The 22,329-nt window shown below is 41.7% G+C and overlaps 1 protein-coding gene across 3 annotated transcripts in view; it reads left to right on the top strand.

Annotated features, from left to right (window-relative positions):
• The window catches only part of cdk14 (cyclin dependent kinase 14), a 173,468-nt gene that overhangs the window by 93,747 nt on the left and 57,392 nt on the right, over nt 1-22,329 (top strand). For all 3 annotated transcript variants that reach the window (XM_079561406.1, XM_079561408.1, XM_079561407.1), the window contains 2 exons: nt 3,452-3,572; nt 11,427-11,520. In XM_079561406.1, the coding sequence (XP_079417532.1) occupies nt 3,452-3,572; nt 11,427-11,520 (215 nt within the window). The remainder of the gene's footprint in view (nt 1-3,451; nt 3,573-11,426; nt 11,521-22,329) is intronic.

Raw genomic sequence — 22,329 nt, 5'->3', positions numbered from 1 at the left:
AAGCACAAGCACTAACCGCTGCATCACAGTGCCGCTCACAGCTCAGTTTACAGATGTGCAGTTGGTCGAAGTGCTTTAAAGCACGATCTATTTTTCAAATTAATTCCCTCATTAGCCACAGTCATGGAAGATGCATTTGCTATTATCCCTTAGGAAGACAAACAACACACCATTAGAACAACGCAAATAGAAGCACAAACACACACAAAGTATGGAAGAGTATGTCAGTAAACAGACCTTTGCATTTCTGCTAAACAAGAGAACATGGCATTGACATATAAATACAATAATGATCATTAATATTCACAATTTTGAAGTTAGTATATCATGCAAAAGTAACATTTTAATCATGTTTTAATATATAATATATACAGTATAATATAAATTCCCTCTCTCTTGGAACAGTGTGTTTTTGCCTTTTTTGCTAACTGCATTTGTAGTTTCTGATCCACATGGTTTTGCTGGATGCTCTTGTACATCTTTGCTGTGTTTTTGTGAGGTTCAGCTTATTTTTTACTGCACAGAGTCATTCAAGAGGCACTAAAAGCCCCCCATACCTGCAGCATAGTGGAGGCATCACAAGAGGCGCTACAGGGAACCAAAAAGGGACAAACTAGGAGGTATCCGGGCAAGACTCACAGCTAAGCCACACAAATCTTCTATCCCTACTATTGTTCCGACTATTCACTAGAAATGAAGACGGATTATATTCGTCTGTGCCGCTCTTCCCAGAAGGTGGTGAAAGACTCTTGTGGAGCTGAGGGAACTGCGCAGGAGGAAGAGGAAGGAGGAGGAGGAGCTGACCAGTGCGGGACACCACGCTCTGAAACAGGGACAAACCCAGGTGCACCATTTCAGAGGAGCACTGAAGGCAGTACTCTGGTTTCCCCTGCCTCCAAAAACAGGCCGGTCCGGTCGTCCCAAAATGGCGACGCGCTCAATGACAAATAAAGCACTTACTTACTAACTAACTTATAACCTCAAAAAACGAACCGAACACAGTCATTTGTTTCATTCGTGCATGTTTCATTTAGTCCTCCTCCCTCTTGTGCGCTCAAAACGCCAGCCCACACTCAGGTACACAGCATGAAGGAATCCATCTCTGAATTTTAGAGTCCAGACACCTTCACCAAATTTGCTCTGGTCCTGTCCAGGATAATAATAATAAAGGAGCAGTAAAAGAGTTTGTGCGCCCATGCATTATATTAAGCTATATTTTAATTTTAATATTTTAGTTATCATGAATAAATACACTTAATATAGGAGCTTCTGGCTTTTTTATAAGCCATCTTTTTCATTGCGGCATTTACTGGTAACATGATGACATTTTTGTTCAGAAAAATCAGTCAGACAATGGACTAATAATGTGTTTCATAGCACAAATGTTACTGCGTATACACGCGCTGAATCCCTCCCTCGCTGTCAGAAGTGTCCTCTGGAGGAGCAGCGGGGGCAGGAAGTCCTCTTGAAATGCTTTAATTAATCTGTGGGACACTAGGGATGAGACAAAGACTTAATGCCAGCAGCTCATTTAAACCTCCCACATCTGCGCTCTGGTATTATCACGCTGATATTTAAGATGTCGAGGGCGGCTTTCGAGGTAAATGTCCACCTTCCTTCTTTTTATTGGAAACAGTTTAGATACACATTAAACTGCCCTTTTGAGCAATCGTTTAGAAAATCGGAGCCACTATTGAAAACGTTTGCATAGAATTTATTCACTAATTATCTCAGAAAGAACTTATCAGGGATGCAGCAGATAGAAAAAGACAAGAAAAAAACCCAGGTAAAGGCAGCTGCACCAAAGATCTGGCTGCAATGCCACCAAAGGATCCCCCATTGTCCAAAGTGAAGAATAACCCATAATTTGCGGTTTCGTCTATATGAAGCTCCTACAGTATTTGGGTCCTTGGGGTGCACCTGACTCATATTCATGTCGCACGCTCCTCTCCAAAACCTCGGAGGTCTTCAATCATCATTTCCATTTGAAAAGCCAATCTCGGCCTTGTCTCGGTTCAGTGTACATAAGGAGCTCAGAAGACAGGCGGCACGGGTGAAGAGTGAGAGCATTATAATGTGAGGGCTTCAGTGAGTTCTCAGGCAAATAAATGATTCTGGACCACGCCCCTGGTGTTCAATGGGACTATGATGAAGAAAGGGCGGATTAATGACTAGGTATTATGTTGATATTGTATTGGTAGCTAGTAAGTTGCAAGAGAATAAGTTTGTGCCCTAAATCTACAAGATTGGGTGCATTTGAGCTTTTTCCTTTCTGCGTCTGTCTGTGAGGCAGCGCTTTTTTGACTATCCGTTGTTGTCCATGAAGTCTGCAAGAAACAGATTTATTTTAATCCTTTATGCCCATGAGTGGATGATGATTGTGTTTTACCTTATTATGCTTTTCTGATGCATAACAGTGCATTGTAGTTACAAAAAACAAGTGGCTCTGTGGTGTCTCCAAATAACAGCTGAGCTTATTCTGTATCGACCGCTCTGGAGCCTAGTAATGATAAAACCCATATGGTCAACCTCTTATGTCTATTGGAAGATTTTACAGTATTGTTTGGCATGATTTTGTTCCTTTTTTGGTTTAATTTATTGATTTGGTTTCATTAATTTGTGAAAACAGTCCCACAATGATGCAGTTGTAAAATTTTCCTTGACGTTTCAGTATCGGGAGCAAAAGGGCACCTTCGCTGTCAGTGAAGGGCGCACTTATGAAATATTCTCATAATATGTGTTTTTGGAATTGAAAGTAACATGGATAAGACAGATGGGTATATACAAAACACATCCCGAGAGACTTGACATAGAAATCGCAGAAAATAATAACTTCACAAGGTCGTAGTATAATTTAGTCCCGGTTTCGTCACAGTATGATTTGTTTTGATAATGTAGCAATTCTGTTTTCATAAATAAACACGATACCTTCAAAGACTGAGCTGTTAAAATGCTAATGTTGAAGTCTCCATTCTCTACTTTGTACCGTGTGACCTCCACAAGATAGCTCTGTTCCAGTTGTGGCAGCAGCTACAACGAAACAAAAGGCGGCATAAAAAAAAAAAAGGCAAAGAAGGTCAAGGGACTGTTTTTAGGCTGAAAGCCATTAAAAATGCCATTCAGTGGCTTTGTTTGACGTCAGTGTCTTCATCCTGATTTTGTTTGCATTAGTGATTGCCTATATACTGACTAAGAATTATTCATAGCATAATTTCTATTCTGCTTAGCGCCACAAATAAGAAAAAAAAAAGAATGCCATAGGAGCCAGTGAACTCTATGAACTACGAATAGGTTGAGTGAGAAACAATATCTTCATAAAATCTGCAAAAAAGTTTTCAATTGCCTCTTCCTTTACTGTTCCCTCTCCAGAATTCTCTGTGGCTTGTGTTTCATTTCAAGGTCACTGAATGATAATGTAATTCTGAACCATGTTGTTGTGTCTGATCCTCAGGTCTGGCCCGAGCCAAGTCAGTCCCCAGCCACACATACTCCAACGAGGTGGTGACCCTGTGGTACCGGCCCCCGGACGTCCTGCTGGGCTCTACTGACTACTCCACCTGCCTGGACATGTGGTATGGACCAACACCTCTGACCCATAGTATCACCCGCATCACCCCACAGCGCATTCATATTCAGCGTCAGGCTTACAGCTCTATCCGCGCTCATGTGAAGACAGCAGAGGGAGGAATCGCTGCTATGGGTGTAAACATGATAAAGAGATAGTGAATTAAATTAAGAAAGGAAACTTAATTTTGACAGAACGTTGAAACCAGGTTAAACCAATAATTATTGAAGGGTTGTTTTAGAAATGTTGCGATGATATGTCATGTTAAGAGGTACTTGCAAACACATCTAACGCTTGATGTGGACGACAACTCTAGTATTGTGCCAGAAATGCTGTGAATCTTTGCGCTTTTAACCACCCAATCCCAAGCTCTGTTTACTTTCTACTAGTAAAATGCAGTCACGGAACAAAAGATCTCCAAATGCAAGCAAATATTTTTAACGCAAACTGTAACTTCTGACCCCTGCTGCAACACAACTCATTCATTCTTCATGTGCTACTCTGCTGTTATACGCAGCTATCGTCACTCTGAAATAGCAATCGTTCTCTTGAGGAGCCCGGCGCTGAAAGTAAATTTTGAACTTGGCAAAAAGTAATTAAAAGTTATGTGAGAATGTCTCTCACCTGCTGGGCCGCTCCCGCAGCAGGCTGTAAATTGTTTCTCGTATCAATCACACCGGATTTCATATGATTTTGGATTGTGTTACCTCTCAATTCTTCCATGTTTAATAAAGACAGACATCCGATGGGAAAAGTGCATTAGAATAAATGTTGAATATATTTAGCTGTGGTATCAGATCCACAGCAGTGTCTGCTCTTATTACTTTGCTGTAATGGGCCTAGCAGCATTAATGGAATGGAAATGTCAATGCATTATTGAAAAAGTGCACCATATTTTGCTGATTAATTTGCGCAGCACAAACATACAAATAGATTAGCTACATAATCTCAAGCGTCGGTAGAGGATGCAAAAATGATAATGTCTCATTAAATGGCATTTTAATACTGGTTATGTATATTATGGTGTTTTGTAATTTATCTTAATAAGTCATTTATTCACGCTATTGTATCACTGTACTCAGTGACCCATAGCCAGACCATTGGAAAAGTCCTCCTTCCTCATATTAACACTGTGGATTATAAAAGCATTTGTCTAAAGGTATCAGTTTCCTTCATTGTGAAATGGATGACACTACATTCCCAGCAGCAGTGTCGACATGTTTCACATTTTACAATAGTTTACACATTGCACTCAAAAAGGCATTGCTTGAAATGAGTGAACTTGAAATTCACCACCAACCACTGCACCGACATAGATTCACACTTTTAAACCCCAGTTAGTCAGTAGCGCCACAGTGACCTATTCTAAACAGACACGTGGCCATAGAGGGACGTCCCGTGTGCCCCAGCTGTGTGATCTATCTTCAATTAAAGAGCAGTCAGGCCCCAGCGTCTCAGGAGAGCGGCTGGATACTCTGTCTGCTTCAAGGGTATTTTCATGTGGATAAATCCGGAGGGAGAGTGGGGGGGGGGGTGGGGGTTGGGGGGGGGTGGGCTGTCCTGTTCCTCTGTGAGCCCCCCCAGTGACACCAGACCCCTGGTCACTTTGCGAAGCAGTTGTCCATGACGGAGCGGCTCATGCGGGACGAAAAGGTTTGGTGGAGGTGGCTACCTGTCCCTCGTAGCATCCATCAAACCAGGATACAGGTTACAGGCCACTGTCTCCGCTCTGACGGGGTCGGGGATGTGGATGGAAGAACTGGAATGGCTCTATTTTTGTGTTTGTACCTTTCACACCAAATGGAGGCTCCAAAAGTAATTACCATGCTTGTGTCACCAGAAAAAATATTTGCATCAACAAGTGCCACCTAAATTAGACTGAATCAACTAAAGTGTACAGATAGGATACAATTTTCAGCGCCATGTCGGTTCCAGAAATGTCACGAGTGCAACAAAGACACAAACAAAATACAATCAGTATATGTGGTGAATGTCAACAGTCGTCTGTTGCGGAGTGATTTTTTTTTTACTTTCTCACCTTTTCTTTGAGTCAATAAAGACAAATCTGACAAGAATAAAGGAGTTATTGGAGTGGAGTGCAGACGGCATGCCAATAAAAGTGGTGGACAGAGATGTTGGCTTTCGGGCTTACTATGGCAGCTCTCGGGAAAAGATTGATATTTTATTACAACTTTATTTGCTTTCCTAACAGATTCAAAAATGAGACGTAATATTGATTAAGCTACAGAAATCCATGTTCCAACAATCTATTTTGAGGATTTATTTTGAAAACATTTGACGTAAAAGCACTGAGATCGTTTCACTGTCACCATAAGGTTATAATTGTAGTTCCACATAACTGTCCGCTGAGACAGGGACACAGATTTTGATGGAGAACACAATATCACTCGCTTTCCTCCTTTTTTCACTATTCCCCACAACCGGCTGCCGCTGCCCTAAACACCTGTCAATCACAAATCCACTCTGCCGTGCCCGAGATCATGCTGCGACTCGAGGACAGTTGTCGCACTGATGGAAGTGATGTGAAATATCTCCGCCATCACTGGGGCTTGCTGGGAGATGTTTTCTGAAAAGGACTAAGCTATCAAAACAGGAATCTATATACTGTTTTCATATGGCTGCTTTAAAATTGATCAGGGCGATGGCGCGCTGCTGGAGACAGTGCAATCATTTTCTACCAATATACAGTAGTGTTATGTCTGTGGCCGAATGTAGACACATAGATATTTAGATTTATGCTCCCAGTCTATATGCAACATACATCAACTCCAGATGTTCTGAAGTGGTAATAGATGTTTGGTTGTGCATATTTATGGGTAGTATTAAAACTAAAGGTATTTCTAACTCAACTTTTCTAGTTATGTACAGTATAAGAGAACACATATTTCAAATTTCTTTAAAGGCCAGATATATTATACGTCATACAGGTTTTTAAACTAATATAGAGCATTTTTTTGTAGAATAGCTCACGAAACTGTGTGTCTGAAAAATATATAAATTAAAAGATGTACTATACAATTTGACCGAGGACATGATCTGAACGGGTTTAGAGAAAGTTGTATTTAGTTACAGAATACCGAATACTAGCCTTAAAGGGATATTTCAGGATTTTTGACATAGGGCCTCATGTCCTAGTTGATAGTGTTGTTGATTTCTGGAGATTTAAAAAAAAAAAAAGTATAATGTATTCATGCAGTCCTTATATTTGAAGAGTTTAGTGGTGCTAGGCTAGCGCATGTCTATGGTAGCTAGTAGCCTGGATTAGAAACCTCTTCAAAATCATGGGGTAGTCCTCCAAACGTTGCTATATCTGATTTGTGGAAAGCTCCTTTGTGAATTCCACATGTAGTAATGCCGGCCGCAGGTGTAGATCTGGTAGCCTAGCAGATCACTCCACCGCTGCGTAGCTTACAACCAGGAAGCTCAAATATAAGTTATTTTAAATGCAAAATGGTTATAGTTAAACAATTATTCAATCAGCACAGACATTTATATTGGTTGTCTGGTGTTATAAGTGATTTGCCTCAGGTGCACTGTGCTTGGGTCAGACTGTTTTTAATGCAGGCTACTAGTTACCATAGACATGCACTAGCCTAGCACCTAAACTCTTCAAGTCCAAGGACTGCATGAATAATAAAAACAAACATATATCTCCAGAAATCAACAACACTCTGGATAACTAGGAAATGAGGCCCTATATCAAAAATCCTGAAATATCACTTTAAAATGTATAAGTATATGTAATATTTTCACGTTGATTTATCGCCTGTTATAAACTTATTTGCCACTCATTCGGAATGCAAAAGAGCACTTTGCAAATGCCCAAAATAACATAGAGTGAAATTTTCCCCCAGCTGTTGTGATCTTTTCTCACTTATTGATATGAATATGAAACAGAAATGTAATGATTAAGTACTGCAAAGTATTCCTTTGATATTAGGAACATAACTGATACTAAATACCCTCAAATGAAAAAGTAAGAGAATTTAGGCAATGGTCAAAAGTAGATTTGCTTCAACTGTGCTCCTACTTTTTAATTTAATCATCTTTTCTGCTGTGAACGTTGAGACGCGAGAATGGCGTTTCAAAGTCGGCGCACAGGTGTGACTAACGACTTCCTGACAGCTGTCTTCATTAGGCCTCGTTAGGGCAAGCACTGGCACCTGTGGCAAGGGACTATGCTAATGTCAAAAGTCAATTCAAAACTGCCACAATGCTATGACATCTTTATTCTACTTTCTAGAATCTTAAACAGGCACAATTCATTGAGACTAGATTTAATGTCGATTTTGTGACTGTGGCCATGACAAGACACCTGTCGATACTTCCAGACAGTTCAATGCTAATCACAACATGCTAAACGAATTACTATTAGCATAATGTGCATTAGCGCTTGTTAGGGCTACGGGATTCAAATAGGCTCAGTCATTGAGGATGCTAATTGGTAAGCTAATCAAGTCTTCTAATTGGTCTATTTGTTATTATGTAAATAGGAGATGACTGGGATATCATAATGTCGCTCGAAGCTGAAAGAGAGTGTCCCTTTCTACAAGAAGGATATTACTATGAATACTTACTAAATTAACAAAAGAGCAAATCTGTGAACAATTGTAATAGGTATCATTTCTGTTAGTTAAATATGCATGTTACAGAGTTCGGGAATGTGATGTCATATCGCTTAGCATCATGGGATTTGCAACAATTATAAACTAATGGAGATTTTAAAAGATAAAATACTGGAGTTATTGTTCACATTAAAACACAGCTTTTTTTCTCCACTTTTTATACTGTTTTTAGCTAATGTCTGGAGGCTAACAGGTGCAAACATGGCGGATCTCCATGGTAACTGTGGATTTACCCGAACACTATAGGCTTCAAACACTTATGGTGCACATTGCCTCTTCATCCACCAAAACTATAGAGCTGGGGAAAAGAAGAAATCTTTTGAACCTTGTGCTTAACAGACTCTCTGTAAACTGATGAACACCCAAGTTACAAAAGTAATACTTACATCAGTACAAACCATCCCTGCATGTCATAGGGGTCACTATGCGACAGTGCTCTCCCTTTGGGCATGCCATTCATCCTAAGTAAAAATAATCTGCACATCCATCAATTGGAAAAGGCCGTGTGGTCAGGCTGCCTTGGAGCCATATGGACGAGAGAAAGATGTATGTGAAATGACACAGAAGGTTGTGGCAGGACAGATGGAGATGAAGAGATATTTGGATGACTGTGTGGAGCAGAGCGGGGGACTTGAGTACATTGCATCTGAAAAGTGAAGATACTTCTAAAATGCAGTCGACAGTTTGAAGTAAAACAGCTTGACATAAATGAAATCTCTGGTAATAATAGTCTCATATGAATAGTTTTCCCCATAAACCAAATGCTAATAATAACTCATTTGGCAGCATGGAGACAATGAAGACCCTTATAAATTTGCAGCCAAAGTGTGGAGTTGGGACAGTTCAGATTTAACCCGACTTAGCCCACTTGCTTCCACTAATGTACGTTTTAAGCATATCATGAATGGCCAGTGCAATGAAAAGATTATAGTCTGTCTCTCCTACGCATGTAAACATATTATTTGTATTTTCTGGTGATTTGTCCACTACACTCCCTTACTACACGTTTCCAGCACATTCATTATATCCCTGTCAGCTGTAGACCTGCATGTTTTACACTGTGTGGTTTCTGGGCTCGTACCGGTGATCTGCTCTGGTGAGGACTCATTACCGCGTATATGCAAACAGAGCTGTATTTACGCGGCTTAATTCACTGTGTGCTCACCTCTATAAGGAGCACAGCTGGTCACTGGCTGATTCAGTGGCAGCCCGTGTTAAAGCACCTTCACACTTCCTAATTGCAGGAACAGCAGTGATTCAGGTGCGCGCGGCGGACACATGCTGAGAGTTTAAACACATTTGCATCCCCAGAGCAGTCGCCATGAAACCAAAGGTACCGTTCAATTAGATACGAGGGGGATATCTTGTTAATGCACCAGGTAGAGAAAGCAGACAGGGAAAAAAAGCCAACTCAATGTGGTTGCTCCCTTACAAACAAACCCCCCAAATTGCTTAAATTAGAGCTGTCTTACTAAGTAAGTCATGCCCCTAGAGGCCATAAGCGCAGGTCTCGTAGCATGTTGCTTTTACTCCTTAATTGTCTGTTACAGTAAAAACTACGCTGACAGAAAAGACAAAGGGAAAGAGAGATATTGTACATAGTGCCACAACTAAATGACATTTGGAATTTTTTTTTTTTTTCAATCAAACTTGGCTGTAAACACTGCTAAAGTGGCGCTCGCCCACAGTTAGCTTTGCCCGTTTGCCTGTCAGCTTCTTCTTCATGATTCTATTAGTGTGTATTGGGCCCCCGACCCGGAGGCAGAGAAGTTGCAAGGGTAGTTTTCTGGACAGAGACACCAGGGGGAGATGAAAGACCCCCAATAATCCCATCAACGCTTGTATTGCCCCCAGAGGGACTACGAAAAGGATTTATTAAGATAAAAAAAATGACTTAGTTCTTCTTTAAGCTGGTAAAAGATAAAGTAGAGGCTGAAATGGTAAACAAGCCTGGATATCGCTGTTTTACTGTTACTGCGAATGATATAAAGCTACTGTTAATAAAAAATTGTGGCAATCTTCAAGTATTGCTCCAATTCCGTGGATCTTTGCTGCAGAACCCTTTGGCTCTGTTGCTCCCATCACTTTCTTTGCAAACTGCAAAAGACAGAGACAGCAGCCAAGTCTTTGCAAACAGACGTGGAGGTCGACCCCTGCATGAGAGCGCCGCTGTGAATATGACCTCTGTCTACGCCGATATGCACAGCTCAGCTAAAGGAGCCGTTCTGCACGCTTGGCCAAACATACCGAGGCTGCCACTGCGTCGAGACAGATGGGTGGATTTTCTCTTGTTTTAGCTATGTTTAAAAAAAAAAAAAGAAAAAAAAAGATATAAAAAAGAAAAATTGGGACTTTTCTTGTGAGGAATGACTTCTGCGGTGGCTTCTCCTTGAATTGCTGGTGTTACTTCGCGGAGGCAGAGTGCAGCGGGGCAGAAACGAAGCTGTCACCGCAGAGTAGGCCGCTTGACAAATGAGCTCTGACACAGTTTACACACACAGCCCAACACACATATCTGGACTCTATCTGTCGGCTCACTGCTAATATCTCACACTAACAGCCTCTTACAGGGACTGTACAATGTAATGGCTCTGAAGAAACACGGACCCAGCGACTTTCTGAATGTAGATTTTTAATCTGTTGAATGAAATGGATGTGTGGCCTGATTCATTCCTATGTTTTGGGCCACTTTCCATAACAGTTTTTCTCCCTTTCATGTGTGTAAGTCAAGAAACTGCAAATTTGAAAACTTGCTGTAGATTGCTGACATGATATTAAGGGGAATTAGTATTTTAAGTTTTCTGTCATTGTAATTCATTATTTCATATGGTAATAAGTCATTTTTATAAGGAACATATGACAAAATCCCATATATGTTCAATTTACAACAAGTCTTTCAAGGGAATGATAAAATTGTGTTGGTCAGAGCCAAGAGAGAACTGAAATAAAAGCCTGAAAATGGAAACAAAAACAACAAAAAAGGCTGCAGTATCTCCCCATAAAACATGTTTTACCATCAGGCTTATTATTGTTGTGGTTTTGCCTCTGTATTTCTCATAGGACTTTTATACCGATCGCTGCAGGCAGGAAACAACCCACAAAAGCAGCAGTTCTGGAAATTCTTTTAACTTATCGTCAAATCCTTACAATTTATCTTTGATTGTCGGTATATTATTTAATCCTATGGGTAACAGGTATTGCCCTCTGTCTTCCAGGGGTGTGGGCTGCATTTTCATCGAGATGATCCAGGGAGTGGCCGCCTTTCCTGGGATGAAGGACATCCAGGACCAGCTGGAGAGGATATTCCTGGTGAGTCCTGGATGCTCTTATTCTCTGATAGTGTGATCTGTTGGCACATTCTTCATGAAGCACCTGTGTGCCAGCGGAGGAGCACATCTGGTAACTTTTTATGATGTATTAGCAGGGAATTTGATCATTCTTTGACCGTAAGTATTAGGGGAGAGATAATTATACAGTTTGCTTCTCTTTGCGATCAAAAACACTATTTATACCATACAACACTTCCAGATGAACCATTACATTCATATAAGATGTCGGTTTTTTTAGGTTGAAAGTGGCTGCTTGCCTTTCTGCTCCTCTCACACTTCCTATAGCACATCTGTCTTTGTGTTATGAACATGTGCTGACCCTCAGTCTGCTACAGCACCTCTGTATCCTCTCATATCAGACTGCTCTCCCATAAACCCGCCTCGACAGAAAGCACTCAGGTCGGGATCAAACTGAATTTGCAGCATAAATGCACTGCTCTGCCCCACGGGACATAGCAGGCCACATAATCTACAAAAAGCACTTCTTCTGAAACCATGTTACGCAGAAAAACTGGCTTTGTCTGTAATATGACAGGAGCACAATGGACTCTCCATTAGGTGATCACATAAACGTATGTGTCTGTGGGTTGGGTGGGAGAAGGGCATAAATATTTTAAGTTAATGTGGGGTTTGCGCATCTTTTAATCTGAAAATCTGCCATCTTCCTGTGCAGTTTCATCCGCCATCTCTTAATTGAAGCGCACAGAATCATGGGAAGACATAATGGATTTAGGTTCATATGCTGAAGGGCTGAATAATTAATGTCGAAAATTACAGAGATGAGGATGGGAAAGTCGCGGGTCAGGGAGGATGTCAAACACAAGACAAAGAAGGGCGGCTGCAGCTTCTTGGCCCTGAGCCTAAAGGCTTAAAGATATACATCTGAGAATGGATGGATTTTCTAGGAAGAGGAGAGAAAAGGTGGGATGAAGCCTGCAGGTTGGAGGCTCCCACAAAGCGTGAAAAACCTCAGATGAAGAGCTGGAGATAGAGGAAAACGCTTTTTATTGATTGTCTTTTTGGCCCCAAGGCAGACTTCATGTGCACATGTGTGAAAGCCAGACACAAAGACCACATGGACGGGACTAGAGGGAAGAGGAAAAAGAGAGAGAAAGAGAGAGAAAGTGGTCCTATGCTGGGATAGTAGCTGCTGGCGGGACACACACTGTACCCCCCCATGGAGCGGCCCCGCCTCAACCCCTTGTAGTCTCTCTAAGGTCCGACAAAAACATAGACGCAGCCTGAATACCTGAGTGAGGGAGATACCTGCCCGGATTTAGTATCTGCACAGCTTCTTTCACCCGGGCGCCGGATAAAATATTAGGGGCTCAGGGGCAAAGTGAGATGAATAGGGATCTGTCAGACCCAAAGATTGCTGCTCCATTTTGGTAAAAAGGCAAGAAAATACAAGAATGGACAATAAATGGGACCATAAATCCACAGCAGCAGTGACTTTGTATAAGATGCACCGTCTAAGATTGAACTATATGGGGACCATGAATAAAACTTTACCCGCCGCGGCTTACAGAATATAAAAGTCCAGGTGATTTAGTAATAAGTGATGTGAAAATGTAAGATTGGGGTACATTTTCTGTCTAAATTAACTGCTGCATAAAATTCTGCAGGTGACAGCAATGCAGTAGATGTATTTCTTCCTTTGTTTCTGCTTCTGTGGTGGAGATGGGAGGGACGAATGGGCAAGTTGTAAGAGAGGCACTGGACATGAACATGATTGCCAGGTATCAGAGACCAAACCCATCGAAAGGTATCTGTAAAGAATTTCCAATGTATTATACAACTTTACAGAGCGAGTTCAATACATTGAGGATTTTACAAGCTCTGAGGATGGAGAAACATCTTGACGTATATATAAGACGTATATTTCTGATGCCTCATGTTTTGAAGTTTTGCTTATTGGTCTGTAAACTAAACACATGCTAAATATTTTACATGGACAACAGCCTGGCCAAAACCCCAGAGTGTTTTCATTTTTTCCCACCTATGTGAAACCCTAAACAGAACTAAGTAACTCATGCCCCTAGAGGACATAAGCGCCACTGCCGGTGTCGTAGCATGTTGTGTTTTTTTTACACATTAATTGTCCGTGAGAGTAAATACTACGCTGACAGAAAAGGCGAAGGGAGAGAGGGATATTGTACATCCAATTACACAATGGAGATTTTTTTTCCCAATCAAACTTGGCTGTAAATGCGGTTTAAGTGGCGCTAGCCTGTGGTTAGCTTTGCCCGTTAGCCTGTTAGCTTCTTCTTCGGGATTCTATTAGTGTGTATTGGTGACTTTGACCCAGTGCAGAGAATTGCAAGGGTGGTTTTCTGGCCAGAGACACCAGGGGGAGATGAAAGACCCCCCCAATCATCCCAGTAACACTTGTATTACCCCCAGAGGGACTACGAAAAGGATTTATTAAGGTAAACAAGTGACTTAGTACTGCTTTAAAAAGCCGCCCAATTTCGCGGACCTGCCAACCCTCCACATGACACACAATTCTTGTACTTCCAGGATATTGCTACTTTACATTTCAACTTCTCAAAAAGTTGCACAAAACCTTACTCTGCAAAAGAATTGCATCTTGTTTAATTTTATGCTCCAAGTCTAGAAACGGAAGAAACTTTGACAGATACTTGGAGTGAAATGCTGTTTTCTGAGAACACCTTTTCTTTTATTCAAATGCGCCTTTTGTTTATCGCATCTGAAACATTTATAACGCTGACAGATGGGCCAGACCTTTGCAGTTCTCCCTTTCTCATCCCGGTGAACCCCACCACCCCCCAACCTGTCAGCCCGGGGTAGAAACCAAATGAATATGGAAATGCGCAGCTTGGAGAAGTAGTGCGTGATCTGAGAATTAGCCTACCTGTCACAGTTAGCCGCGTGTCGACATTTCCATCCATCCCAGCGCTCCGGCTCTGCCCCATATGCCGCGCTGTCTGCCAGGCTGCGCTCGCCGAAACTGAAAGCTCTGGCTCTGTGTCTCACGTGAAGGGCATCATCAATGAATTATGTGCAGTCAGGGGCTTCCTAAAGGCCGTGCAGTTTGAAGAAAAGGTCAGTCTCCATCAGCGTTCGAGAGGAGTCGTGCCAAGTTCTGAGCTGGCACATCCACCACACCGTCCACACAGAGCGCTTCTTTCAGCGAATGGCCCGCACTTTTACTTCTGCCAGCTGTTAAGTTTTAGTTTTAGCAATATGAGCGAAGTGACACGTTTGAAAGGTGAACAAAAACTGTGAGGAGCCAGGCAAAACTGTGGCAATAACAGTTTCAAGAACATTGCTGTGTTAAATCTCAATACTTGTTGCAGCATAAATGCATTATGTGCATAGTCCTATCAATGGACTAGGAGATGTAATATTTTATTATTCTTTATTTCTCCGGCCGCAGTCCTCATATCATTTAGTTTTAACCCATTGATACGCATTACATACATTTAATAAGTTACTTTGCATCCAATGAGAGCTTTAGCTTTTAACGGGATCCAATCACAAATCACAAATGTAGAACATGATTCAAATGTCTGACAGGAAACGTTCTCATGCAAACACTGAACTTGTGTCAAGTGTGAATTTGTGACAAATCTCTGCCTGATTGCCTCTTGAATCAGAGCATTGCTTATTCAGTCAAATATGTTAGATGAAGGACAGTTCCGATTCAACTTCTAACTCAGTGAAAAATTCCTAATAACAGTGTTCAGTTTTTAATTAGCGCTAATATTGATAGGCCTTTAATGCAGTCTCTTTCTTCCATATTGCATGAGCCTGTGATTGATTTTATCCAGATGCATGTGCAGTTAATTACGGCCCATTGCCCTGTATACGTCAGCGGGTCTTTAGCCTCCTGATAATGAATGCCCTGTCTGTGTGATGCAAGACTCCAAGTATCTGGAGGAGGACATCTCCTCTGTGTGAAATTACCCACTGCTCAAACCTAACTTAATGGTGTGTTATCAAGCAATCACCTCTACACATCCCAGACGTGACCGAATCTGACCCCGAACACATACGTACTGACAAATGTACGCAATGTTTTGATACATGCTTAGGTAGGCAGTTAAGATGTGATTTATACTTCAATGTTGTGGTACATTTAACCAATTCTATAATTTATGTTAGCAAATCTGACTGTGTGTATCTTCTGTTGGCAGCTGACTTTTTTTCAGTAAATAAAGCACCAGGATGAAACTTTACATGTACACCTATTTCTACAAGTTTTGATTAGACACCTCCATTTGTATGCGGCAAAACATGTTGAAAATGAAATATTAATAAGGTTTTTTAATAAGGTACGCATTTTTAATCTAGACACAATCATGTAGCTATGACTTTGAGCTGAAATAGTGTGACCCAAGATAAAATCTAAAAATATTAATGTCAACCTCTATAAAGTTAGACATTAAATACCTCAATAATTCATCCACTTTCATTTTCTTTGTAAAGGCCCACCAAACAAAATGCTTCATGTTGTACGTCCACTCACAGTGCCAGTTAACCGCAGTATATGAGGGAGCATCTCCGCACTCCCTCGCACACTGTCACCGCCTGCAGTTATAATCCATCAGTGGATAAACACCACGCTGGATGTGATATTCTTTACATAGCTGTTAACACTCTGCCTCTCGCTAGAGCCTGTGTAAATGAAACCACAAGACCAAGGCCTAACTAGCTGTCACCTCACAAAGATTACATCCGGCCGGAGAAGTGTATGAATGGAGACAGGTCTATCTGGTGGAAATGGGCCTGTCAGACAGAGGTGTGCCCCACTGCACACGCACGAGAGGAGGCTGCTGTGTTTCCAGTGTAAAAGACAACAGGCTGCCTCCTTACATTAGCTACACTGAACCAGCTGTTATCACCACTGGATACGAGGCGTGCCTTTTTTGACAGATGTGGATGACATGCTCACCTTTGTGTCAGTGCAGATCAATGGCTTATTTATGGTCACATATAAGGCAGAGATGAGTGAATAATAGTGTGATTCTCAAAACCATTTGTTATGTTGTTTTTTTATGGTTTCCGTATTGATGAAGAAAATGGCAGCTTTAAATGATACTTGAACAGTCGTTTGTGCTCTTGCCTCACTACAGAAGTGTCCCAGGTTTGATTTCCTGACCATGGTCCATTCTGGAAGCGCACAGAAAGGCCACTGGCTTTAGGGCCGCCGGTCTGGCCTCTCAATGTTCTCCTTAACCCTTTACCCCCTGTCTTAACCGAGCTTTACCCAAATCTAATAGCTTAAAAGAAAAGCTTCAAAATAGCGACAGGTTGTGCATTGCTTTAGATTTTCCATTAATCAAGAGGATAAATGAATTAGTATGATTGTTATACTCTTTAGTTGTTGTTTTTTTCATTCACAATTGCATCCCTGTCCGTCTTTCTCTCTCTCCAGCCTCATTATTTGATTGCCAGGTCCGATTATTCCATGTGGATAGCTTCAATCCACTTTCTGTCTTTTGCTGTAAAAGCTGTTTTTACCTGAATCTGTCTGCAAAAAAGGTTCAGCGCTGAGGTCCCTGCCCCAAAGCAAACCTTTTACTTTGGCCATTTCGAGAGTCTCTGTAGATTTGGAGACATTTTAAAAACCTTCCCCACAGTCAATGAAATCCCGGCCCATTTAAAAGAAAAAAAGAAAAGAAAGAAAGAAAGAAAAAAAACAACAACATTTGGTGCTGTAAATGGAGGGGAAGAAGTAGGATGACTGCTTTTAACCTCGAGGAAGTGGGCAGGACCTGGAAATCGGTTTCTTTCATAGCTTTAAATAGATCATCAGAAGCTCTTTCAAAAGTTACCTTGGACTTGCTGCAGTTCTCTCAAAAGGTCAATCTTATCGTGGTAGGTTGAGACCTTGGCGACACGGCAGGAGGGAAAACATTCATAATAATAACGGCCAATCATGGCTGTCCTTGGACTCTGTAGTCAGCAACACACAACCAGACGTAGAACTATTTCTGAAAATTTCAATGAAACTGACAGACGTTTTAATTCGGTAGAGGGCTGCACTATGGCTGCCCACTGCTCCTGACAGGACGCCCCAGTGGGATTGAAGGACGGGTCACAACAGAGGACACGTTTCTCTGTAGGGACAACAGAGTGAAACCATAAACACAACTTCCCACAAATTCTCCACTGCAGTGTTCATTTAAGGCTACAAACTTAAGTGCCCTCCACACAACGGGGGCAGGCTGCAGTCAGGGCGCATAAAGTCATGTGCCATCGGGAGGCCTTTTTAATTAGAGCCTATTCCTGCTATGAGCGGTAATCCCCGGCCCGTGTCAGCTGATCTGCCCCTGAGGAGATGAATAATGCCGCTTCGCCGACAGCCGCCGTGCCACCGGCATGCCTCTCCATCTGCCCCCGGACAGACGCGAGAGGACAGGGCTTACAGAGGCACATTCCTGTCCCGGGACGCCCAGGGAAACAGCTGATCCTCCGCTTCTCTGGTTCGGATACGCCTGACCCCAATCCACTCAGCTGAGAGAGATTTTCCGGAGCAGACGCAAAGATGGAGGTCAAAGTTAGGAAGGGGACCGGTGGTGGGTGAAGGGGTGAATGAAGGGGTGTGCAGGTGGACACTTGAGTTTCAGAGTGCAGGTTTCAAGCAGTCTGTTGATTACTATTTCTAAGTTACAGTAAAGTTTGACCTCTTTTTAACTCTTTCTGGCAGGACTTTCGAGTTGATGCAGAATTCTAAACACCACATGGCAGATGCCGCGTTAGCCCCCCCTGTATTGAAAAGTAGTCAGCGTTTTGATTCCACTTCAGAAAGTTTGATTTATACTTTTCAACTTGGTAAAATTGAATCAGCTACTTTGTAAATGATGTTCTACTAAAATCTATGCCTACCCTGGAGAAATCAAAGGGGAAACACTTTCGATCACCCTCATACAACTTTTCTTTTCAGATTCCTATTAGATACCATGCAGTTTAGCTTTTACATGTAAGTACAATTATAAGTGCCTGTGAATCTTCAGTGGGAGGCTAAATCTTTGAAGTGGAAGCGAAAAGCTTTTCCAATATGACCTCCCACATGGTGCATAACTAGCTCAGCCCTAATGAAGATGATATTGAGTCCTCCCAAGCTCCATCCAAACACAAGTAAGATGTCAATAATGTACAAACGAATTTTTGAAACTCGAGAGATATAAAGATATAAAATGCTATAAAGATTTCTGAAAATACAATACATTGTCAATGCCTAGTTTGGATAATCTTTTGACTGAACTGACTTTCAAGAGCATCAGCAGTCAAATCTGCCCAGAGGTTTCTGAAAATTCAACCAAAACCCATGGGCGTATGGCGAGATCTCAATTGAGGTTTTGCCATTTGAGGTTTTGTTTAGAAGAATTTTGCTATAAATGCTTAATAATACTCTGCAACATGTTACTAGATTTGACATTGATCTCCCCTTGATTCCTTCTTGGACCTTGCTGAGGTCATGTGTGCTCTTCAGGGGTGGGTGGTCGGTAACAGATCCGTCGGAGGGTGGGCGTGTGTGTACATACAGCAGAATGTGCACTTGTGAGTTTGGGGTCGCCAACTTTGACCTCGGAGAAATTCCACTGTGGACTCTCTCTCTCTGATCTGCCACTGTCCGCACACGCACACGTACGCCGACCGAGATGACCCGGGTGCGACCCCGCGTCATGGATCACTGTTGTTGAGTGGTGGTGCTTCTTGCGTTGGCGAGTAGCATGTCAAAATGTCAAATTTTTGCACTGTAATTATTGTGAGAGGAAATGTTGACTGACATGGCATGGATGGACAATACCGCTATTTACAGTTCCATTTCTTCATAACTGTATGTATCTCAGGTGTGAGAAAGTCCGTACGGGAAGCGTGTTTTCGAATCTCAATGGCTGCTCCGACTCGGGCTGTCACAATATTTACTACATCAACTTACTGTTCAATAAATAACAGATAAACAATATATTTTTGGCCTCGATATTTATCGTCTATACATTTATTAGCATTTCCCCCCTATTTTTTTCTTTGTAAAACTTAGATTTTTAACTGAAGCAAATTTAGTTACATCATACTTCATGTTTATTGCAGCTTGTGTGGTATTTTCGGATATGTTGAACAAAGGTTTACTGTCATTTCAAAGCCTGAGAGTTGACAGTATCTCGTATCGTTAGAGTCAATATTATCATTTATCGCGATACTTTTCCTGCCTTCATACATCGAACTTCAAATTTGTTATCCTGACAGTACTTGTAGTTCTCTGCACCAAGCCATGATGAGATTCTCCCTCTTTCTGACCTGACTTTACTCGCTCTTGTGCATGTTTTAGTCGTTTCTTCCTGCTGTTACACTCTCCTACGTAGTATTTGTTGCCTGGTATTTCGTGTATTACTTTGCCTTTGTGCTCTTGGTCTATTTTGTCCTTGGAGTGCTGAATGTGCTAGTTTAGAAGATAATGACAAAGAGCATTTTTCTTTAGTTATGACAGTGACTCTTTTTGTTGTTGTTGCTAATAACACCTTTTCTTCACATTCTCAATGGGACTTCTCTAAAGGTCAAACAAAACAATCGTGAAAGAGTGCTCGGCTGTAGAGTTTGATGACCCCGACCGTACATCATTTCACCTCTATTACCGCTTCCACCCTTCCTCTTCACAAAAACCACCCCTCTCTCCCCTTACTCTTACCTGCGCTCTCCAGCTAAAGCCACTCTAGTCTTCATTAATAATGCAGCTGACCTCAGTCCATCACCTCCTAACACTCCCACTGCGCCTCAGCGTGCCATCATTCATCCTGACCGCCGCGTGCAAAGAGCTCACCTGTGGAGGGGCCCGCGCATCCACCAGAACAAAATGAACCGGTTTGGGATTTTACTTCCAGAAAGACATCGGTTTGGTCGGCCCATTTTGTGTCATTGGGAGATTTTTGGGTGGTGTAAGCGAAATATACAGTAGTAGTAGCCTATATCAAACTTGGTGAATAAAATCAGCAACTCACAAAAGGTAGTTCCACTGTTACCATTGTGGATGATTACGATGTCTAAGTCCATTAAGATCTCCAGCTTAACCCTTTGCAATTTATCTGTGTTAGCAGCAGTAATTGAAGCCTGAACTTACTTGTATCATCGGGGGGAATGGAAAATAAAACACCTCTCGCATTTGTCGGCTTGTTGTTAAAAAACATGTCCGACACCAATTACCCCTAATGCATCAGTATGCAGGTGGATCGGCACATCTGCACGCAGACTCGCTAATGTGCTCTATAACTTATTTACATTCACATCAAGTGACCGGACCGGACACCGCAGGACAAAATGGCTTCCTGTGTTTTTTTGAGCATCACACCCGAGGAAATTGCGTGTCCCGCGTTAATGAATTCAACTGAAAGGGGCTGAGTTATATGTTTATTTTACCGAGGGCATTCAGATCCACTGGGGGGTTTTATGTCCCTCACACATCAGCTTTAGTGCCAGTGACCTCAGTAATAGCTGCATAATGAGAAGCAGATGCCAGTGTTAAACAATGTCAATAAAATACTGGCCAGACATTTACCTTCAAAAGCATCTGTCTTAACGAACAAGGAACATTTTTAAACTAAAGCCTAGATTAGAATTGTGTTTTTCGTTAGGGATCGTCCTGGAAAAGTTACAGTACATGACTGTGTTAGGCCCAGGCACAGCTTTGTAGTGTCTTACTGCCCTCTGCTGGAAAGCCTCTGGTGTTGCAACATTTATGATAAGCTTCTGACTCAGCTTTGCATAGTTGCAGTATAAATGGTCCTATGACTATTATTCCATTACGACATATTTTTATGGTCTCTATCAAGGGTCTTCAATGTTTTTCAGGCCAACTGTCATTCAGTATCAAATTGTGTTTCCCTTCCTTTAAGAAAGTATGGTTTGGGGAAACTGAATACGGGGTCATCAAGTTTGTCAAATAGACCCGTGATTTTGGGACCATCCTGCTGTACCTTAGAGGCCTCTCTGGGGGTCAGGACGCCCACGTGAAGACTCCTGGTCTATATTGTTCGAGCATATTGAAATAGTTTTGAGACTATTTCTTTCAGCTTTTTGGCCTTGTCTAAAGCTCAAATAGTTGTATGTTCTTTAGTCTCGACACAGGCCTCCTGTCTGGTTTCACTTCACTTAAGCCTTACTGTCTGTCTCTCCTACAGTTGTGCAAAATAAGTTTACAAACTCTGGTGGATTTTTTGTGTGTGCCATTTCTCAAAGAATATGAAAAAAATAAATAAAAATCACTCATAGTGATGTTTTGAAGCCATTTATTTTTGAAAAAAATAATACTAATACAGTGTATTGCCCCTTTAGCATCAATGACAGCTTGGAGTCTTGTGGTAGTGGTGAAGGTTCTGTATATAATCTAATGGTAAAGCGACCCATTCTTCTTGGCAAAGAGCCTCCAGTTCCTGGGCTGTCTTGCATGAACAGTGCCTTTGAGCTCTCCCCACAGTGGATATTGGATATAGGAGACTGAGATGGAAACTCCAGAACCTTCACTTTATTCTGCTGGAGCTAGTGGCATCAGCGAACCACCTCCATATTTCATAAGCCTATGATAAAAAGTGCACCATACCTACTGTGAAATATGGCTTCACTACATCACTGACCATGAGTGAAAAAAAGGGTTTTGTGTTTTCAGTCATATTCCAAAAGTCATATGACAAAAATCCACTTATTGTAAACTTATTGGCACAACTGTATATACATGTTCAAATATTCTCAATGACTTTATTATATCACATTTTATTACTCTAATCCTATGTAAATCTTTTTTTTTCTCGAGTACAATTTATCTTTC

This window comes from Gobius niger (assembly GCF_951799975.1).
Source record: "Gobius niger genome assembly, chromosome: 8".
NCBI classification, from domain to species: domain Eukaryota; kingdom Metazoa; phylum Chordata; class Actinopteri; order Gobiiformes; family Gobiidae; genus Gobius; species Gobius niger.
The sequence above is the reverse complement of the archived record's forward strand: the minus strand, read 5'-3'. Positions and strand labels throughout refer to the sequence as shown.